At 32.7% G+C, this 23,691-nt stretch overlaps 1 protein-coding gene across 3 annotated transcripts; it reads right to left on the reverse strand.

The window, feature by feature from the left end:
- Window positions 1-1,496: 1,496 nt before the first annotated feature.
- On the reverse strand, window positions 1,497-23,661 carry LOC135127336 (transcription factor SPT20 homolog). Of its 3 annotated transcripts, none has more exons than XM_064053787.1 (10): window positions 23,340-23,661; window positions 22,985-23,101; window positions 22,756-22,926; window positions 22,334-22,702; window positions 17,800-18,609; window positions 17,518-17,697; window positions 17,348-17,465; window positions 7,850-8,824; window positions 1,900-2,085; window positions 1,497-1,709 (listed from the first exon to the last, which is right to left on the reverse strand). In XM_064053787.1, the coding sequence occupies exons 2-10, from the start codon at window positions 23,018-23,020 to the stop codon at window positions 1,546-1,548; spliced, it is 3,009 nt and encodes a 1,002-aa protein (XP_063909857.1). In that variant the 5' UTR covers window positions 23,021-23,101; window positions 23,340-23,661; the 3' UTR covers window positions 1,497-1,545. The 3 variants fall into 3 exon arrangements, with proteins under 3 accessions (XP_063909857.1, XP_063909852.1, XP_063909863.1); XM_064053782.1 differs by having other exon boundaries at window positions 17,348-17,468; XM_064053793.1 differs by lacking the exon at window positions 1,900-2,085 and having other exon boundaries at window positions 17,348-17,468.
- Window positions 23,662-23,691: the final 30 nt, after the last annotated feature.

Genomic DNA, 23,691 nt, shown 5'->3' on the forward strand with positions numbered 1-23,691 from the left:
TCCTATATTATTTAAACCAAAATTTTTAACAGGTCATATCTTCACAGTACGTCTGTGTGATGATTTAATTTTTGTGTTGCTTAAATTATCACACAGTTCGGAAAAATCTATTGTCTTTATTTTACAAATGAAACTGAAGAAAAAAGAAAAATCAACACTTTACAATTTAACGAGTATACATCATCGGTATTGCCAAATGTCTGTAACACGTGTCCAATTTATTTACAAAAAATACGAAACATACGCAAATAATATACATTATTACAAAATACTACAGCTCACCACATATTATACAAACTTTTAAAGACTAAAGATGTTAGGGTAATTTTTTACAAAGTATTTTACATTTTTCTCATTTAATTCAACTCGATAAACTCAAACAAGTCTAAAACAATCTAGGTATGTACACGCGAAAAGTGAAACAATTTTTGGAGGAGAGGAATAATAGTACAAAAATACCAGGAATAAAATAGGAAATATTTTTGTTTTAAAATAAAAAGGGGCGTAATAAAAATTTGTATATTTTAACAATGTTTAATTTTTTACATCGTTGATAAGGTTTTCTTTACAAAGAATAACATCAATTTTCTTGTTTATGCCTGATATCTTAATACTACAATCGATTCTGATGGTTTTATATAAAGAGAGAAACTGAAATAAATATGAATACATAAAAAATCAAATCAAAATATACACAACCATTATGAGTAAAAAAATAAAACTACTTAAAAACAATCATAAATTATTAATAAATTGGATACATTTAAATGTATTTACAAAAGAAACATATTTACAAATAATTGAAAATTACTCACTTTTCTTCCAACAATATTGCTAATGCACTTAGTGATATTTTTTTCTTTAATATGAATCTCCGCGCTCATAAATAAATAACAAAAAGTATACATTTCCCTAGTTTATATACACTGATTTACCTATTACAAACTAAACAAAAAGAAACTGCATCATTCAGAATGCACAAATTATTCATACCCTTTCCAGAAACCCGAATCAAAAAAAAATCTCAATTTGTACTGGTTTACTAAAAAAAAGGCGGCAGTAAATTTGATAGGCCTAGTCCCCACTCGACAAAAAATTAAATTAACTGATAGGTCCACATTTGGCACCGCGTTTGTTTTTAATGTAGGAACGACAATTGTGCAATGTAATGCAGTAGATGAGATCAACGATATCTCTTTTGTTTCGAAAAATAACACTCAAGCAGTTGAAATAAAAATTCAAACATTACACAGTAACCCCAGTACTATTTATTTTTCCATGCCGTCCTTCGAACACGAAATAAATAATAATACTGGCTTTGATCACAGAAATTGTGGGAAGAACTATAACAGGTTATAAATTAAGGATAAATTAATGTGATGTTTGATTTTTGACAATGGCTCGAGTGCATTTAAAAAGGTTACAACACTCTATGCTCGGCAGTTTAGTTAGTGAAGTACTCAGCGAAACTAAAACGTATAAAAATAAAAACAAAGTTAACAGGAAAGACTAGTTCGATAAAATAATGTACAGAGAAATAGAACATTACTGTGGATCAGAAGTATTGGATCTTCTCCTAATTTTTCCCGCGACGTTCGGCAGGTTCTTCTGCTGCTGGTTCAGACAGAGTTGCTGATACTGTTGAAACTGAGCTTGCTTTTGTAGTTGACTTGTTAGTGAAGCGTTTGACGGCAGCGTTACTGCTGCATCTAAGAAAATTTACTCTCAAGTTTCAAAAAGAATATCACAGAAATTACTTAATTTAATGGACTATGACAGCAATAAAGCCAATTTCAAGGAATGAAGCATGCATTAATTAATTGAATTAATTCATTAGAATGTCTTGACGTTAAAATAATCACTTTCTATTGATATTTAATTGCAAATCTGTCAACTGACTTGAGTTCTGGGTTGCCATCTTGAGGGTTATTGGTGTTCTTTGGATATTTTGTTGCATCCTTGGCCTCTGTAAAGGGGTCACTAGTTGATACGATTGGCCGCCCTGAGATAACGACACCGACGTGGCGCCCTGAGCCCGGATACCCTGTTGGGCTAAGCCCTTCACTCCCGACGTGACTAATTGGGCTTGAATTTAAAGAAAAACGCTCATTTACTAACACGAATCACTAACTATACTTGATAATTAGATTTTTTAATGAATAATAGGGACAAACAAAAATTTTACACTAGTATCTTAAGACAAATGTATCCATTACTCATTAAATACAACGACAGTTGACTTAGCAGTGCTCGTAAAATGTAAAAGGGCACATGAAATGGCTTCGTTATTTCGAAAACACTCAAAAATTATGTTGAGATGTGTTTTACGTTTTAATTTTAACCTAGATTATAGACGTAGATGAACTTGCATCTGCTGTAAATAGAAAACGCATCAACAAAATAAAAAAAGTGCACTGAAGTGCTGCGCAACAAAAGTGCGTGAGCTTGTAAACACAAATTTAATTTTAAAACAAACAAGTGCAGTTTACTTACGACACATCTGTACTGCCTGAATATTTCTGGAAAGTTGTCTTCGCAAATATTGTATATTTTGGGTTTTACAAAAATCCGGAAAGTTTTATTTGCCCCTTCAATCACGATAGTGTTCGAAAAAATGTTCACAGTCGACCCAGAATTACGAAATCGCGGGACTCAAGGGCAAGGTTCGTTTTAGATTCAGTAGTTTTAACAAAGTCAAGTGTTATGCAACATATTTGGAAAAGAAAAGTTGTTAGTTAAAGCAATTCACCTAGATTTATAGACATCTTTGAGAGTTTAGATATACTTAAGTTAGAATGTTTAATGTTGGTTCTCTCCCCTATTTTTGCTATTCGCTTTGGCGAAAAGGCAGAATAAAAGTAGGATGAGTAGAAATTAGAGTGTGGGTCGTAAAGTTTATGGATTTAATTCTTTTCTATCCGAGAAAACGCTAACCTGATATGTTTCAATTTTTACTTTGTATTGTAATCCAATTTGTAATTGGACGACTAGCTACTGTATGTTTTCTCGACGTTTCATGACTCCTAGAATACGAAAGAATAGGTCCTCCGTTTCTCTCTATCTATCTGACTCCCGTCTGTCCGGATTAGACAGATAACATCCGAAACTACTGGACCGATCGTTGTCAAATTTTATGAATATTAGGATTATCGCGTAGATGATAAAACGCTAACCAAAATTTGGGTAGTCATTCACACCAACAATAGGATGACGTCCAAAATTTCCATTACTAAATATTATTTAATTTTATCAAATAAGATACTCTTGCAGTTGTTTATGAATCCCTGAGTTTTTACTTTTGACATCCAGATTTTTGAAAAAAAAAAAAAATTAAAATTGTATAACATTTTCCAATTTAAGTTTCAAAGTGCACAAGCGAATGCTCTGAAATCTTGCAAACGTGTTAATGTTATCATAATATGAAGAATGGCATCATCTTACAACTTTGTCAAATAAGTGTTACTTAAATGTTAAAAAGTAACATGAATCCGTATTAAATTTTTCTCCTAGACATCAAGATTTTTGGAAAAAAATCAAAATTGTACAATGTCTCGTTTTTTCAATTATTCGATGTTTTGATATCTCGATTTTTCAAGTTTCGATTTCTCAGTTTTTCGATATTTCATTTTTGGGATTTTGCAATTTTTCGATTCTTCAGGTTCTCGATTTTTCAAATTTTCTATTTTTTGATTTTTTTATCTTTTGATTGTTCTATTTTCCTACATTTCAGTTTTACGATTTTTCAATTTTTCGGAATTTTAAAATTACAGTTTTAGGTGTTTTTAAATTTTCGATTTTTATTTATTTTTTTATTTTTCTTCTCGACTTATCGATATTTTGATCTTCCCATTTCTCGATTCCTCATTTTTTCGATGTTTCGGCTTCTTGACTTCTCAATTTGTTGATTTTGCGATTTTCATATTTTCAATTTTCTCTCGACTTCGATTTCTCGATTTTTAATTGTTTGATATCTTAATTTTCTGATGTTTCAGTTTTAGAATTTTTCAGTTATTCGATTCTTCGATTTTTCAATTTTTCGATATTTGGTCTTGGGATTTTTCAATTCTTTTATATTTTAATTGTTTAATTTCTTAAATTTTAGAGTTTTCGATTTATCGTTTTTTGATTCTTCGGTTTTTGGATTTTTTAATTTTTCGTTTTTTAAATTTTACATTTTTCAATTTTTTATTTTGTTAGTATTTCAATTTTTCGATTTCTCAATTTTCATGTTTTCGATTTCTCAACTTTGCAAAAACCTAGATCTTTCGATTTCTCGGTTCTTCGATTTTTTGACTCTTCGGCTTTTCGATATTTCAAATTAGCAATTTTCGAAATTTCGATTTCCGGATTTTTCGAATTTCCATATTTTGTTTTTTCAACATCATGATTCGTAACTTCTCGTTCAGGTTTCCAAATCACGATTTTCGATTTTCCAGTTTCTCGAATTTTCGTTTTTTCAAATATTTGATTCATCGAATTGTCGATTTTTAAAATTTCCCATTTTTAATTTTCGGGATTTCAATTTTCAGACTTCTCAATTTTTCGTTACCTATTCGAATTTTCACTTTTTGTAGTTTTCGATTTTTATTTTTTCCATTTTTCAGTTTTTTGATTTTTCAACTATTTTCCTTTTCGATTTTTCGATATTCGAATTTCCACTTTTTTTAGTTTTCGATTTTCAATTTTTCCATTCTTCAGTTTTTCGATTTATGGACTGATCAATTTTTCGATATTTGAGTTTTGGGATTTTCCAATTTTTGATATATTCATTTTTTAATTTCTTAAATTTTACATTTTTCAATTTTTCAATGTTACGATTTTTTAATTTGTTAGTACATATTCATTTTTTCGAATTTTACATTTTTCAATTTCTCGATTTTTTGTTTTCCATTTCTCAACTTTGGAAAAAATTTGGTTGTTTCGATTTCTCGGTTCTTAGATTTTTGCAATTTTCGAAATTTCGAATTTTTGATTTTTCACTATTCGATTTTTTTTAATTCGATTCGTGGGTTTTCGTCTGAGGCTCCAAATCATGATTTTTCGATTTTAAATTTCTAGATTTTGTAATTTTGCGGTTTTCAAATTTTTAAAATTTGAAAACCGCAAAATGTGTTTAATTTTTTGAATTTTCGGGATTTCAATTTTTCCATTCTTAAGTTTTCAGACTTCCCAATTTTTTTACTTTCTCGATTTTTCGATATTCGCATTTTCACTGTCTGTAGTTTCCGATTTTTAATTTTTCCATTTGGCAGTTTTTCAATTTCCAATGCTCGAATTTTCGATTTTCGATGCTTGGATTTTCCTTCTTTCTAGGTTTCAATTTTTGACTTTTTAAATTTTCGATTTTTCAATTTCTACGTTCCTCAATATTTCAATGTTTACTTTTCGATTTTTCGATATTCGAATTTTCGCTTCGTTTAGTTTTCGATTTTCAATTTTTCCATTTTGCAGTTTTTCGATTTTTCAATTATGTATTCTACTTTTCGATACTCGAATTTTCAATCTTTCCAGTTTTCGACTTTTAACTTTTCAAATTTTCGATTTTTCAATTTCTTCATTCTTCAGTTTTAAGACTTTTCAATTTTTCGAATTTTACATTTCTCGATTTTTTGTTTTCGATTTCTCAACATTGGAAAAAATTTGGTTGTTTCGATTTCTGAGTTCTTTGATTTTTCGGCTTTGTGATATTTCAGATTTGCAACTTCTGAAATTTCGATTTTCAATTTTTCAAATTTTCGGTTGTTCAGTATACGATTTTTTTAAATTTTGATTTCTCGATTTTTAGAATTTCAATATTTCGTTTTTTCTATATTTCGATTCGTGGATTTTCGTCCGAGGTCCCAAATTACGATTTTCGAATTTTTGATTTTAAATTTCTAGATTTTCGGATTTTCGGTTTTCCAATTTCTTGGATTTTCATTTTTTCGAATATTTGATTCATTGAATTGTCGATTTTTAAAATTTCTCATTTTTAATTTTTTGAATTTTCGGGATGTCAATTTTTCCATTATTCAGTTGTTAGACTTCTCCATTTTTTTTACTTTTTCGATTTTTCGATATTCGAATTTTCAATCTTCCTTATTTTCGACTTTTGACTTTTCAAATTTTCGATTTTTCAAGTTCTGTATTCTTCAGTTTTTAGACTTTTCAGTTTTTCGATTTATGGATTGATCAATTTTTCGATATTTGAGTTTTGGGATTTTTCAATTTTTTGATGTTGATTTTTTATTCTGTTAGTATGTACATATTTCAAATTTTCGATTGTTCGAATTTTACATTTCTCGATTTTTTGTTCTCTATTTTTCAACTTTGGGAAAAATTTGGATGTTTCGATTTCTCGGTTTTTCGATTATTCGGCGTTTTGATATTTCAAGTTTGAAATTTTCGATTTTTCGGTTTTTCAGTATTCGAATTTTTTTAATTATGATTTCTCGATTTTTAGAATTTCAATACATATTTCGTTTTTTCTATATTTCAATTCGCGGATTTTCGTTCGAGTTTCCAAATCACGATTTTCGAATTTTTTATTTTTCGATTTTAAATTTTTAGATTTTCGAATTTTCAGTTTTCCAATTTCTCGGATTTTCGTTTTTTCTAATACGAGTACCTACTTGATTTAATCGAATTGTCGATTTTTAAAATTTCTCATTTTTAATTTTTTTAATTTTCGGGATTTCAATTTTTCCATTCTTCAGTTTTTAAATTTAAATTTTTTTACTTTTTCGATATTCGAATTTTCACTTTTTGTAGTTTTCGATTTTCAATTTTTCCATTTTTTGGTTTTTCAATGTTATATTTTACTTTCCGATTTTTTAATTTTTCGAGTTTTCTATTTTCGATACTGAAATTTTCGGTTTTCGATGCTCGAATTTTCAATTTCTCTAGTTTCAATGTTTGACTTTAAATTTTCGATTTTTCCATTTCTACGTACTTCAGTTTTTAAACTTTTCAATTTATCGATATTCGAATTTTTACTTTTTTTAGTTTTCGATTTTTAATTTTTCCATTTTTCAGTTTTTAGATTTTTCATTTATTTTACTTTTCGATTTTTTGATTTCTTGAGTTTTCGATTTTCGATGCTCGAATTTTCAATCTTCCTAGTTTTTGACTTCTGAGTTTTCAAATTTTCGATTTTGCATTTTCAACATTCTTCAGTTTTTCGACTTCAATTTTTTTACTTTTCGGTTTCTCGAATTTTCAATTTCATTCTTCAGTTTTGCGGTTTTTTATTTTTTCTACTTTTCGATTTTATTGTTTCTCGAGATCTTGGTTTTTCAGTTTACGATTTTTTGACTTTTCGGAAGATTTAGCTATTTTTTCGATTTTCGAACTTTCAGTTTTTCAATTTTCTGATTTTCTGTTTTTCGATGTTCGATTTTTTGAAGTTGTTCTTTACGCTACTGGTTTTTAATTTATAGATGTAAAAAACAAACATGACAAAATCAAATTTTATAATGTTTCAAAGAAGCGGAATTTATTATGTCTGTAGTTCTATCGAAATAACCTATCAATTTTTTAATTTACAAACGTGTTATTTTATTATTATTATCATTGATAAGAAAAAATGTTAGCCCATCACAAACAGCATGTCAACGGTGAGTATTTGTGTCAAGAAAAAATTTGTGAAAATATTAACGCAATTTTTTGAAAAACAACTTTCCAGAAATTCCTTAAAATCCAGCCAGTGGTACTAAAATCAGCCGTCACACAGCCTCAACATGAACTTTTGAACGATTTCTAGTCGACACAAAACGAACACGTCTAGACCCCCACATTAATACTGTTAGAAGTGTTAACCACAAACACATCTAACGCACCTCTAGCAACAAAAGCCCACACCCAGACTCACCTATGTTGGAACTGCCTGCGTTCGCCAGCACCACCGTCGGGGTCCCGACCCCGATCGAGTTCACCCCGCTCCCCATACTGCCCGCCGTCTGCGTGATCGTGTTCGCCGACGTCGTCGACGTGCTCACCGGCAGCGAGACCAGCAAGCTCGTCGGGTGTCCCTGGATGTTCCCCGTGGACGAAACGTTCAAGGACAGCGAGATCGGCTGCGCGAACCCCGGCAGCTGCACTTGCACGTTCTGCAGCCCCGACAGGCTCTGGAGCTGGGCGAAGTTGATCGTGTTCGTGCTCTGCGGCGGCGGACTCGACAGCGGCGACACCACCGTGTTGGCCTTGGGCGGCGACTGCACCATGTACTGCAGGCCGGACTTGAGGCTCTGGATGAAGTGGGTGGAGTTCTGCGTGCTGGAGGTACTCGTGCCCGACGAGCCCGCCAGCTTCTCCAGGAGGAGGGAGTTCGTGTTGGGGCCGACGATGTCGGGACGGTCGGCGGCGGGCGTGCCCACCAGGAGCGCCGACAGCGCCGACTTGCTGGTGTCGCTGGTGCTGTTGGCGATGATCTGCTGGTTGACGACTTGCTGTTTGACGGGAACTGTTGTGTAGTTTGTGTAACTGCCGCCACTGTTCACTGAAGTCAATGTTATCGTTTGGCCCTGTTGTTGCGACAATTGCGAATTCAGTTCGGAAATGTTCATTCGATTGTTATTGACGGCTATTAGATTGCTATGGTTTAACACTCGCGCGTTTGCAACGTTTGAGAGAGTCATTTTACGAGCTAGAAGTTTTTGGTTTATAGTCTGAACTTGTTGCGGTAACAATGAAGTGTTGTTTATTGCGTTCACCACTGCTGCACTGGCGTCACTGTTTATATTGCTAGCTGGGGAGCTATTGAGGAGGTTGATGATAGCGGTATTGCTTCGGTTTGACGTTAGCTTCTGTTGCTGCTGCTGCTGCTGTTGTTGTTGCTTAGCGTTGGCTAAATAAAAACAATTATTTTAAAAATTATGAAAAGGAAACGATGAAATAAATTAAGTTACCTTTTTCTATTCACTTTCTTAACTGGTTGTCAAATGTTGGTAATTATTATTACTACTACTACTATGACTGAAATATTTTTAAAAACACACAATCCAATTTATACACATTTTATAAGAATCAAATCTCCTGGGCAAGGAATAAAACAAAGAAATACGTAACAAACACCAAACATGCAGCAGTAAAAGTGTGGGATCTCCGTTCCTATTGGTTAGAAAACAAGTGTCAGGGTTGATCATCTATTCGGTTACTCTGGTATACCCTAAATTCATTTACTCACTGACGTCACAGGCAAAAGGTCTTGAAAATGGGATCACAGAAACCTTAAACATCATTTGGCACCAAGGAAATACAATAAAAAAGTTTAGATCGCCCATTACCACTTTAGTAGTGCGAATTCTTAAATGTCAACTCTATTGTGGATTATGAAGACGTTGCAATAGATGACGCACAACAAATCGTTAATGCTTTTTGTAAATATTTCGAGTCGATCTACGCACAGGGTAATAGGTCAACGGGTGTGGATTCTGGCAATATGTCGAATGTTATACTGAATAACAACTGTTTGCATTTAAGTCATATTTTCGGATAAAGATATAAGCAGAGCTATAAAAAAAAATAAAAGCAAATCCAGATGGTATTCCTAGTTTCCTAGTTAAAGATTGGTCCTCATCTGTTCTTGTTCAATTTCATTTTAAAATCTACGGTCTTCCCAGAAGTTTGGAAAAAAAAATTGCCCAGTTTTTAAAAGCGGTGATAAGCCAAATATTACTAAGTATAGAGGTGTGATGTTAACTTCACATTTTGGTAAGTTGTTTGAAAACATTTTGCTGTTTTACATATTTAATCATATAAAACATTTTATTATCTCTGCTCAACATGGATTTTTCGAGGGAAAATTCACGTCAGCAATTTGCTTACGTTTATACCATTTATTTCGGAAGCTTTAGATAAAGGGAAACAAGTAGATATTATACAGATATATTAAAAGCATTTGACAAGGTAGATCATAGTTTATTAATTAATAACTTGGATCGTTTTGGCATTTCCAATGATATGCTTAAATTAATGGAGTCATATTTGTCAGGTCGTAAACTGTACGATGAATATAATAACTTAAATCCTGAACTGCGATATTTATATTAAATGATCTGTGTTGTGATATTAAGGCTAGTCATTTATATGCTGATGATTTTAAAATTTATAAAATAATTTTTAGTGAAAAAGATTGTGATTCTTTGCAAGAAGACTTAAATGTAGTACTTAAATAGGTAATGTGATGAAAACTTTTTACCTCTAAACAAAAAATGCAATATGTTATTTTTTAGAAATTAGCAACCGGTTATGTACTCACCATTTTGAAAAAGCAACGTTAATAATAGTGAAGGAAATTTTGGACCTAGGTTATTTGATCGAAAACTTTCTTTTGTGCCTGATTATGAAACTTCCATTGCGGCTAGAAAATCTATGAGATATACGAGTATAATACGAAATGGGAGAATGTTTTCCAGCAGCACACTTGTGTTATTGTACAATACATTTATTAGGTCTAGACCATGTCTAGACTGGAGAATGCAACCATAATCTGGTCTCCATCCTACGCTAAATATATTCTTATCTTCGAACGTTTGCAGGTTCGATTTTTGAGATTTGCATTTTATAGACGTTTTGGTTATTATCACTGTCCTGACACTTATCTACCAAATGCAATCCCCCAGCTATTGTGTAGCACTCTCCGCGCGCAGTAGTGTCGACCACTCGATGCGGTCAGCTACATCGAGTGCAGTGGCGGGACCTGATACTCGCGTGTTTGCAAAACTAAACGTATTCTTCAAAATTATAAAAGACGTTTCTAGCTAATACGACCTGCCAAATGACCACTCTGCACGTGGACGTAAACACTGAGGGCTTCATACAAGTAATAAACATCGACCATCGTGGGATCGGGTAGCAAGCTCCCGACCGTCCGACACGTTTACGCCAAGGCATCCTCTCTGTCGCGCGCGCCACTGTTACGTACTTGGTAGATAGTTGTCAGGCCTTTAGTTATTATCCATTGAGAAATATTTCAACAAATTGTTTATTAGAAGAATTTTCAGTTGTTCGTTTAGAAACCAGAAGCTATATAGCTATCGCCTCATTTATGCATAAATTGTTAAATAATGTCATTGATTGTCCTGAAATATTGAATAAAATTTTGTAAAAGCAATTCGAGCTAGAGAATTGATGATGCTGATTTATTGAAGTTTGCACCTATACCTAAGATTTGTCATGTTATTAACCATTATTTAGGAAGTGAAACTGATATTTTTAACATTAAAATACATTTTTTGCGTAGCTGGCGAATTATGTGCTATCATTAAGCTCAGGAGTAGTAATTAATTTGATTGTATTTTTATATTCACTTTTCTCCTGTAAATGGGTTACATATGTATGTCTTGGGCAAATATACGTATTATTATTATCACCGCGGTCGGAAAAAAGCACTCCAATTTTTTTGTGGAACTTAAATATATTAGTTGTGTTTTCGTATATAGCGGGTGCTTGGAAAGTAGCGGATTAACTCTCCGCTACGCTCTTAACAATCAACTGGCGAGTCTGGGAAAAATAGTAAAAAAATTCCTTCTCTCATTTTGGTCGACTTACAAGGGTTTTAAAATTGTTTTTTTTTTTCTACGTTTAACAACTAAACAACACATTCATTACACAACATACACGCATAACTGCAACCATAATTGTTTTCTATAAAATTCTAAATAACTACGTTGACTGCGGTATGTTACTTAATGATATGAACTTCTATGTACCTAGATTTAATTCCAGATCAGCTGCTACGTTATATTGTAGGACTGTATGTCATATTCTGTAATTTAAGCAGAACTGAGAGTACGAATTCTTTTCATATATTTAACTGTAATATGAATAGTCTTAGGTTAAGAATTAGAGAGAATTTTACATAACTTTAGTAGGCACGAGAATTAAAGAGTATAAAATAAGAATTAGTATAAAAAAATTATTGCAGCTGTATTAGGATTGTTGATTTTTTATTTATCTTGACTTTTATTTTGTATGGTAGATTAGTGTCACTGGACTGTCAATTTAATTTTAAAGTTACATGTTGTCCTCTAAAGGGAATGTTTATATTCTGTTGGATAATAAATCTATTTATTTATTATTTATATCATAACTAGTAACAAAACTGTTAGTTAACATTTCTCTCACCTATGACCATGTTTAATTACCATTTCAGTTAGAATGTATAAAATCACTCTTATCTGAGCAGGTACTAGCCCCGCCCACCCACCCTCTCTTTTCTTAGCGAATGTCATTTGCCAGAATCAGTCTTAACAGGTACTAGCCCCACCCACCTGCGCTCTCTTTTTTTAGAGGATATGTCATTTGCCAAAACCGGTCCTATTCTAGCAGGTACTAGCATGATATAATAATCCTCTAGGTATGATACTCGTGCGGCTCAAAATGAAACCAGTTCGCGCAGTAACGTCACTCGGTGAGTAGAACTATTGGAATTTCAACATAAAAGCACGAAGAATCGCTAATATTTTTGATTTTTATTGTTATAATTCGTTATGTATTTAAAAAATGTGTTGTACAATCTCTATATTATAATATAATAATTATAATGCTGCATTAAACAACCTGAAAACTAAATTTACGTGAATTACCTGAATTAAATTGTAAAAACGAATTTAACGGAGTTTGATACGTATTTCTATTGTTTGCAACAAATTAAAATATCGCGTTTAATATTATTTTTCGTGTACTCAATAGAAAAGTGCGGCTTTAATTGGAGATAATTTTAAAAAAAGTGCTATTTTCCCGTTAGTAGCGCACAGGTTATTTGAAAATGCCAAGATCTGCAGAATTATTCATTTTTTGCTGCTTTTTTAGGTTTTTATTTGATTATCAATCATGAACAGACTTGTTGTTATGGTAATTATGCACATTTAACGTGAACATAATTATCTTAAATAGAAATCTATACATGATCGTTTTCCGGGTTGGAACCGTGTAAATTGAGTTTTTGGGCTCACGGTTCCAACCCGGAAAACGATCATATATTGATTCCGACCGTGAAAGCCTCCGAAATTAATAGAAATCTACTTTAGATATTCTGTTCCAAACTTTCAAAAACTGAGTACAAGAAAAAGTAACAACTAAAAATAAATACAATGTACTATTGAACTGTAATCTACATGTTACTTAACAATTTTTCGATGATTTTTCTTGGAGTGAGAATTGTTTTCATAGCTTCATTTTCTTTTGCAAGTTCGTCGTTTTGTTTTTTAAGATAAGCAATTTTTGCTTCTGAATCTTCTCTCGGTATATCTTGATCTGTATTTGTACTACGTAAAAAAACATAATTAAATATTGGATATACGTCTTCAAATAATCGTTTCCCTTGAGAAAGAAATATACATCATGCAAAAAAAAAAAAAAACGTGCAAACATAAAAGTAATTCTCCAAAAAAAGCACTTTTCTTGCGTAAATACAATAAATGTGCAATGTACCCAACATATTTACTTGCAGATTCTGTTTTATCTTCCAAAGCAGCACTTGCGTCATTGGTTTCAGTGCTATAAAATAAATGAAAATATAAAATAATTGCTAAAAAAAGGGTACTATAAGATGTTCTTTGTGAACTTTTTTTTTTAATGAATTTGTTTGATTTATATCAATATTCAAGTAAAATAACCTATTTAATTTCGCGATTTCATCCCTAGAACAAATTTCTTTAACTAACTTGGCTGACCTCCAGACTTTGTTTTTTTTTTTCCTTTTTTAGGAAGATAATTCAGAAGTTCGTGTTGCAAATTTCGTCCGAAATCGTCTTCACTAAAATGCTGTGAACACACTCTAGCATTTTTTACTATAACAGAGTCCGAACGACAACAAGTAATAACCCATACTTGTCCCTTGGAAATGAATAAAATTGTATGTCTTTTTGAAAATGTCTTGATCGTTTATCGCTATTACACCCAAAAACGGCACAACGCATCGTTGTGACTTTATAAAATTATTAAAACATAACGTGTAGCCACTAAACCTTCTAAAAATACGGGGAAGACAGAAAAACGTCGCAGAATACGCGCGAAATGCTTGTGTTTACTCACCGAGTGACGCCACTCCCCCACTCCGTACGTGCGCAATATCATACCTAGTATTTATTGTATCATGAGGTACTAGTACCGCCCACCCGCCTTCTTTTTATTTATTTTATTTTATTAATTACGTCCCCCAACAGGCACTGAGGCCCAATTACAGGGGAACGGGACATACACGTTACACCCAGAGCCATGGCGGGAATCGAACCCACGACCCAAGGTGTAGCGGGCAAGCATGATGCTAACTAGCCCACCCCGGGTCCTCCTTTTCTTAGAGGGTATGTCATTTGCCAAAATCAGTTTTATCTTAGCAGGTACTAGCCCCGCCCACCCGTCCGCTCGTTTCTTAGACGGTATCTCATTTGCCAAAATCGGTCTTATCTTAACAGCTGCTAGCCCCGCCCACCCACCCTGCTATGACGATTTATCAACACATTTATTAGAAATTAAAATGCATCCAAAAATTTTGTACCCCGACGAACAAAAAACTCAACAATAAGGTAACCATCCTCAACGCGGTTCGTTGGGTCAATTACAAGTACTGACCTCACGCACAGTAGACGGAGACGTTTTGAGTACTTAGTGAATAAAAAGCAGTTTGTTTTAATTATTATAAAAAGATTATTTTTTTTTGTTTTAAAACATGAGACATTTTTTTTTGTTTTAAATATTTTTTTTAATTACCTTTCTCAGACGTTTGATGTGACTGTGTTAGTTTTTGTTACAAAGAACAGAAATTTTGAAATTTTAGAATAGTACACAAATGATCAAATAAATTTATTTCTAATAAAACCGTACCATAAAACATATCAACAATAATTATTTATTCTAATCTGTATTCAAACTTTTGAAGTTATTATAGTATGTTTTACTATATAGTAGTTTGAATAGAGTGCTACACAGGTGTTCAAAAAACGGAACCGAGAAACAAGTTTTAAAAATTCTTTTGTCTAAATCTAGAAGACATGGCCCTTTAATTTTTTTTTTTAAATTTCCCTATATTTTAATTTACTATTTTTTGTTGGGTACCTGAAATCGATTGGACTTTCATTATTCAAGATAATTTTGGATGCATCTTGTTTAGAATGAATCTATTCACAGTGGCTAAATTGTCACGTTTGTTGATTTATCTATCTACTTCGATATCTTGTTTTTGTAAGTGAACGACAAATTAACGTAAAGAATTTTTTAATGATTTTCCAAGTAGTTCAAATTTAAACTCAAAGATGATAGTATCGCAAATTTTAAAATTTTTGAGATTTTTAAGGAAACCTTGACTCTATTAAATAACAAATATACTTGCTAATTTGGGGAAAAAGTATATTTTAATTGGTTATTTAATTAAAACTGCTAAATGTTTATAACAACAAAAAAAAACACCAAAAACACACGTTTTAAAACAAAAAAAGAACCCATTTAATAAAAAACGTTTTTTAAGATAAATTGCGTTAATTACGAACTCAAAATGCCATCGGTAATTCAAGAAATAGTACTTCTCAAAGCTGAAAATAATTTAAACTTTGAGAAACGATTAGAATTTAAAAACAGTGGCCGGCCTTTACCGAAAGTGAACATACTATCGCTATTTTTGGGAATCCATGTAGGTATTTATAAATTATGTAATTGAATATGTAGGAATAGTGAGAAAAAAGTGTTTTCTGTTTTACCTAAATTTTGTTTTCGGACAACATTATAAAACATATACGTTTTTAGCCACGTTTTCTTCTATCAAAAAACAACTTGATGACTTTTTCAGTTGACTCCTTGTTTTTAAGATGTCGCATATTTATTGTAACTGCAATTTAACGATCTCTCAAAATTCGTTAATAAAAATATACCTTGTAATTAGAAAATAGGGGTTGACGGCATATGTGCACTGCGTTCCCCTTCGAGCCAAAAACAATGACGTTTACACAATTTCAAAATCTCTATCCGTTCTCAAGAAATAAGACCGCGGAGTTTTAACTGGGATAGCCTGTATGTATACTTATATACTTCCGCTAGATAACACTACGAGCCGCCACTGGTTCTAACCACAACTGGTGACTACTTTGTTACAATATTCAAGACGAAACGAAGAATCAAAATCCACTAAATAAGAGCTTTCCCTGTAGTCGATAATTTTAATTTTTAAGTTCTTTCATGACGACAAAAAAAATCTTGGACAAATGGTTTTTGAAATCCCAAGTATACCTAATTTGATTTCGCACTAAAAACTATGAAAAAAAAAATTTCAAAGTGTTTTTCTCTAACCAGGTCCACCATACAAAATTCACAGGAAGTACTACATTGTTATAATTTATTCATTTTAGTCTTCAAGGTTCTTTTTGAAATAATCGTCGAAACGAAAAATTGTCGTATGTTATCATCTGTAGATACCGCGGGTATTTATTTTTTTAGTATTTAATATTTAATTCATTAGGAGTAATGTCCATCAAGTCGGCACGGAAAATTTTTGGAGCCAACAGTACCATCTGTACAACTGGTCTCACAGCCAACTCTAATTCATTTTATTTTCGATCACACATCACAAGGTTGTTGCCCTTATAATCTGGTAAACTGTCAATTTTTTTTTGAAAATTTGTTGGTACGTGTACAACAACAAAAAACTAATCAACGGAATAAATACTCAGTAAAACAATACTTGAGAGGATTAGTTGAGCTAGTCAAAGTGAAGAAATTTTCAGTCATGACCACAAAACTTGGGGTTTTTAAATTACATTGGAATTTTTACTTACTTGCTATATTTATTAATTACAACCAATTTATTTACTCTGTTTACCGATTTGGTTTTATTAACAAACGTAAACATCAAGGAATTCTGATAAACAGAGTGTTACCATCTTTTAGGGAAATTTCATATTTCGCACACGACGGTTGGTAACACAAACTTCAAATAATGCAGTTTAGTTTATGTAAACATTAAAAAGTACTTAAAAAATACCGTTCGTTACTGTTGCGAATAAAATTTGGATATTTCTAAATAAGGTAACTAAAAATTTCGTCAACGTTTCTTTGTCAAAGGTTACAAACTCCACTGTAACAACATGGTAATAAACTAAATACATATTTCACAATAAAGTCACATGGTAACTACAAAATAACACCATAAATACTGACCGCACCGTCAATTTTAAACCCACCGTCTCAACTTGAAAATTAACAAAACAAAAATTCAATCACGAACTTAAATTTCAACAACTTAAACTCGGCACTTTCTTCGAACTCCGCAAAACCTCTTAAAATTCACTTCATTCTTTCTCTAATCCATCAAAAATATGGAACAAATAGAAAATAAGAAAAAATTGCAAATATACCAAAAATTGAGTAACACACATACCTGCCGCTTGAAACTGCTGGCCCATATTCATTAACTTGGTGGCTAAAGCGTTAATTTCTAGTTCTTGATTAGAAATTTGTGATGTCGATTTTACTTGCGTACTTCCCTGCAGATGGCTCTGCTAAAAACCAAAACTCATTTTAAGCGCCTCGCACGAAGCTCAAATTTACCAAGATCGGTACGCTTGAGGTATTTTGAATACTTTGATTTTGTTGCACTAAACTAATCCGGGAACCCACAGTCCCATTAACCAACGGCGACGTCACACACGATTGGTTCTGCAACGTCTGGCTCAACTGCGTCAAGTGCTGCTGGGCCAAGTTGGTTTGAGCGGCATTCTGAGCTTGTATCTGCAACACCGGTAAGTCAGTTACACAGAATAAGTAACACAACTAATTTAATCAGTCTTGTAAGGTAATTCTGGTTGCCTATTTTGGAATGAAAAGTCATACCTGCGCTTGCGCTTGCGCCATGGCGACCCTCTCCTTGTACCCCGGACTCAATCCGTACCATATCCTGACCGATTTCCGCCCGCTTTCGGTGAAAATCTCCGTGAACTGGTGGATGTACCTATTTGCGTTCGCCCGAGATCCTAGTGAAAACCTACACGCTACCCCGTTCCTTTCGTTCTTCTTGTGGTCCCTATCTAAGTAAAGCTCCCCTAAATATTCCGAGTTCGACGGCCTTTGCAGAATGGACAACTTGATATGGTAGACCCTCTGCTTGCCCTTCTCCTTCGAGGGCATGTTCGTTTCGAGGACGTACTCTTCGATCAGCTGCGGCAGGCAGTCGCTGGTCTCTTTGGGCCGCTGGTAGGTCTTGAACTCGTTGATGAACACGCCTTGCGAAGGAGGACCGATCGGTGGAGGGTCCAAGTTCGGTACGGGAATAGGTTTGATCTCGTCTTGAGTCTTTTTCGTTTTATTGTTGACACCGAGTGAATGTCCAGTCTTTGGTTTCGTCTTTGCTCTACTCAAAAAGTCGTATAACTCTAAGCCGGGCCTGTGCGTGAACTGGTCGAGTTTTCGTTTTCGGTTCACGGTTACTTGGGAGAATTTCCGCGCCGCCCTACGAAATCTGTGGCTGTTCCACATCTGCCGATTGTGGTTTATCCGCGACTGCATCGTACTGATCGAATTATCCGGATCTAGGCATAGAGTGGGTTTGTTTGCTAATAATATTTGGCTTTCTAATTGCTGCCGCTCCTCGGTTCCCATATCTACCTTTTCGTCAACCAGATTGTTGATGTCAGCAAGAAGACTCTGTTGACAACAAAAAAATATACACATTATTTACTGCAACGAAAATTTATAACTCATGGAATCAAGGAATAAAGTATTGTTCGTTTACCGAATAGATGGAGTGATCACGTGAGCTACATGTGCCTACAAAGTGAGCGTCCAAGCTTACACAATAACATTAAAATTGAACGTATGAAGAAATTTCAGTGGGATGTTTGAAAAATTATTTATAAATTTATAAATTTCTCAATCAATAATATTCGGGTTTTCAAAGATCACGTACAGATCACGCCCTTTTCGATTCCATCTGTTCGGTAAACGTATAATAATTAATTGTTCTAGATTTTATTTTTTATTAAGCTTCCAGCAAGCCTCAAAACTTCAAAACCAGAACAGTTAAAAAAAGTTAAGAAATTTTGATAAATACACTGGGAAAAAATGGGCATTTTATTTAAATTTTGTTCTGTTCATATCTGCATTTTTTATGATAAAAATTAATACTCAATCTTGAAACAATAGCAGTAATAATTAAATATGTCACTATTTTTTAATTGCTATTAAGAATCACGTGAATTACACTGTTATTCTCACACAAGGTTTGAACACGCTGTCAAAGTCAATAAAAGTCAAAATCAGGCGTTCTTTACGTGTTATAGGGCAAAATTAAAAGTTAATCCCCTTTGACATTTTAGTTTTTGATTTAGTGATCACAAACCATTGACTAAAAAAAACTGATTTCGAAAACTTTGTCTGCAATCAAATTTATTTAAAAGTTTCACCTATTGCATAGACATTAAGCAGTTATCTTAAAAAGCAATAAATGTAAATAATTGTATGGGTTTAAAATAAAAATAACTTATTTAGACGAGCAAAATTAAATTAAAAACAAATTACAAACATTTCTGAAACAAGTAAATATTAATTGGATTTTAAGCGACTTTTTTAATTTAAAAATTTGATTATATTATACTTATGTGATAAAAATTATACTCGTTGATGTGTTTTTAAATTTCTACTGTCATGCAGAGAGTAAGGATTTAAGAGTCAAATAAAAAAATTGTACATGGAAAATGGGTTTTAAATTGTATAAAATAACAAGGTACACAGTCTATGACTCCGTGTTGAGTTTTTACCCAAACCGTCCAGATTTTTGGAAAAAAAATCAAAATTATAAAACAACATTTTGCAATTTAATTTTGAATCTGCCAAACTGAATGCTTTAAAATCTTGCAGATGTATTAAATTTAAATTTTTAATCAAAAAATTGATGACGTCATGTCAAAATTTTGCCGGATAAATCCTATCTAAAATATGCAAAATATGATCAGTGTGTGATTTGTCCCTGCATTCATATTCTTTAAATTTGTTTAAACAGGGTGACTCAAAAAAATAATGAATGCGTGAATTTATTTTATTGATTTGATCAGGAACTGCAAAACTGAATCCTTTGAAATCTTGGATGTTTTAAAGCTATCATAAGCATGGTAAATGTTTGATCAAAATGTATCTGCTCATCCCCCCTAAAAAAATGATGACGCCACGTCAAAATATTGCTGAATATATCCTATCTTAAGTGTGCAAAATACGATGAGTCTATACTTGTGATTTATTTTTAATATATAATTAATATTTTTTAAATTTGCTTATACAGGGTGTCTCAGAAAAATTAATGACTGACTGGTTAAAAAATAAATATCCAATCAGATTTAGCAATTTAACCCGTTACTGTGGAAATATGCAATTTAACACCTTTTAAATTTAACAAGTTTTTACATAATAGCGGCAAAATCAGTCTTATCTCAGTAAGCGCCCCTTATTTTCTCAGAGGGTATGGCGTTTGCCAAAATCAGTCTTATCTGAACAAGTGCTAGCCCCGCCCACCCGCCCCTACTTTCTCAGAGGATATGTCATTTGCCAAAATAAGACTTATCATAGCAAGTACAAACAAGTACTACCCTCTGAGAAAATAAAGGGCGGGTAGGCGGGGCTAGTATTGCTAACATAAGTCTTATTTTGGCAAATGACATATCCTATGAGAAAATAGGGGGCGGGTGGGCGGGGCTAGTACTTGGTAAGATAAGACTGATTTTGGCAAATGACATACCCTCTAGGAGAAGAGAGGGCGGGTGGGCGGGCCTAGTATTTGTTAAGATAAAACTGATTTTACTCCTATTAATGTTGAAAAAAACTTGTGAAATTTAAAGGTGTTAAATTATAAACTTCTATAGTAACGAGTAAATTCCTAAATCTACCCGAAATGTGCAAAATATTATGGGTTTTTACTTGTGATTTATCATTGCATTAATATTTTTTAGACTTGGCTTACACAGGTGGCTTAAAAAATTAATGAATGTGTCAATTTATTTTATTGATTAAATCAGGACGAGTTCACTCCATTTTCCCAGAAAATTGTGGTAATGCAATAGTTATTTTTAGTCTTACACTGCACCAATCCAAGTTGATCTACGTGTCCTTGCAAAAATGTTGATGACGTCATCACAAAATTCTGTAAGGTAAAAACTCAACTCAAAAATGCTGGATATATTTCACTGTATTTTAGGTGCGAGGGAAGTTCTGTCGAAACAACTTTCAACCAGTTTTTTATTACAACTATTTATGATTTATTGTGTTTAATGTGAACCAAAAGATTTTTTTTGGAACATCTCAATATTTTAAAAACAAGTACTATTTTACGAAATATTCCAACAAGTCAAAAAAATTTCTTAAAAGTCATTGTTTTATCGTTATTTTTTTAATTTTGAAGCGATTCAAGTAAATTTTCGATAGATGTAATTATATTTTTCTAGAATGACGTCATTGGCAAACAAATTGGTATGAATCAATAAAATTTAATTAACGTTATATAACCTTTAAATCAATATTACTGTTTATCAAAATTACGTTGGAATTAGCGTATATAAGGTTAAAAATAAGTATGGATTATTTATTAACCACACTTCAAAAATCCCATCACTGCAGATGATGTTTACGTAGCAAAATTTGGCATGACGTCATCAGTTGTTTGAAGGATATTAGAAGACAAATTTTGATCAACGATTTACTGAGATGTATTGAAAATTAAAGTAATTAGTTCAATTAAAGTCTGTAATAAATTTGAATTGAAATATGTTTTTACAAATAATTGAAGTAAATGTCAGTAAATAAATGCGGCACATGCATTTGACTATAAATTTTGTATTAATTAATAAAAGAAACAATAAAAAGGAAAGTTGTATTCATTTCCGGCAAAAATGGGGTCGTTAAAATACATTTTTTGATGCTCTTGGACAAGCTTGTTTGAATTTTTTATCATCTCATTCATTGACTTAATTGATATGAAAACTTCATGTTTGTCATTCCAATGGTCCCTGCGAGCCCAATAAGAAGTAATCAACCAGATCAATAAAGTTGTGATATTTTATTTAATCTACGCATTAACTGAATAGAGACACAGAAGCACCTTTTCATAAAAAAATTAACAATGTTTTATTGGTAATCAAGGATTTTGTTGGCACCTGGAACACCTAATTTAACGCCAAATACTGTATAATTTCAGCAACTTTTTTAGGACACTTGATAATTAACAGTTCATAAAACCCACTTAGCACACAGTATGGAGATACAAGGCTATCATACAAAAAAACTGAGCTGAAAATTAATTTTGCTAAAAATATGTCAAAATTCACTAAACAGATTAACAAACTAAGAATATATTTTACAAAACTGGTATATTTCTTGATATTACCTTGAGTGTAGGCCTGAGTAAAACATGGTGAATATCACACTTGGAATCTGGATAGGATTGACGGTAGTCCCTGACTTCAGCTATAATGCAACCATTATAAAAGAGAAAACTGTAGTGCGTCTCCAACACTTCAATGAGGTAAGGGGGAAGTTCTTCATTATCTATGTATCTAAGAAGTTCGTCCTCTTCATAAGGCCACTGTTTAGTTTCAATCATGTTGGCAGTATCATCCAAAAGTTGATTACTTCGAGAAGTGGTTCTGAAAGCCAGGGAATAGCCTTTATTTCCAGGATACAGGTTTAGAATCAATGTATTCAGTCTTTCTCTCGCTACAAGTTTTTCTAAAATGTGTGAATTTTTCTTCAAGCCCTGAAAACAACACAATGTTACGTAACAAGATTTCTAGAGGGTGAAGAACTTACTGTCCTAGTCTCACAGTTGTCTTTAGCACATTCTTCCCTATGTAATTCAAGGAATTTTGTGAATATACAGAAATTCTGTGGTGTGGTGCAATTTTCTACAGTTTCTGATGTTTCCTGGTGGTGAAGCAGAGGCAAGGAGGACCGACTAGTCTTAATTTTCTTTATAGTATGCTGAAGAGCACAGGTTAATAAAACAGGATTATTTACAGTTATGTGGTGGAATACTCACTTCACCCTCCTCACATGCTCCCTCCAGGCTTTGCATCTTTGTGAAAACTCAATATAAACATTCAGCTTGCCACATTTTTGTTTCGTATAGTTGATAGAGCATTGGAAATAAAATAATCTGCAAAACAGCCATTCAATAATGTTACAATGCATCAACGCCATGTACATTATTGCTATCATTAACCACAACGTTACGACTCTTCTAATTTGAGTTATTAAACTCGAATTATAATAAAATTCGCGTTTGAATTAAATCTGACAAGTAGTTGAAACATGACATTCTGCACAAGTTTCAACCCTAAATTCATCTTTTTATAGGTCATCAGCGAAAAATACGCGAAGATTGAATCAATTACCTGTTTTTTGTTACGGGAGACATGTAAAACCATACTTCTTACATGTTGGAAACTTAGTTCTGATGAGCACACTCATATCTTACGGTTTCAATAAGGCCGCAAGGGTAACCTAACCCCTATTGTCAATCAAAAAAACTGAAATGTACACAGGTCACATTAAAAAAATATACTGTTATTGACCAAAATAAAGCACGCGAAAAAGAAAAACGATTCTTTACAAGTATTTTTACGGTCGATTTCAGTATTTTCACAAAATTATAGAAAAACCCAGTTTACAAACATACTGGGTGCCCATTACGGACCTCTATCGGTTGTCTTTTGGTAACCAATTGCGATTCGCGAATGTTGCGCG

The sequence above is a fragment of the Zophobas morio genome, unplaced genomic scaffold, assembly GCF_036711695.1.
Source record: "Zophobas morio isolate AGI-343-1 ecotype UQ-CSIRO unplaced genomic scaffold, CSIRO_AGI_Zmor_V1 ptg000002l, whole genome shotgun sequence".
In the NCBI taxonomy this organism is placed as follows: Eukaryota; Metazoa; Arthropoda; class Insecta; order Coleoptera; family Tenebrionidae; genus Zophobas; species Zophobas morio.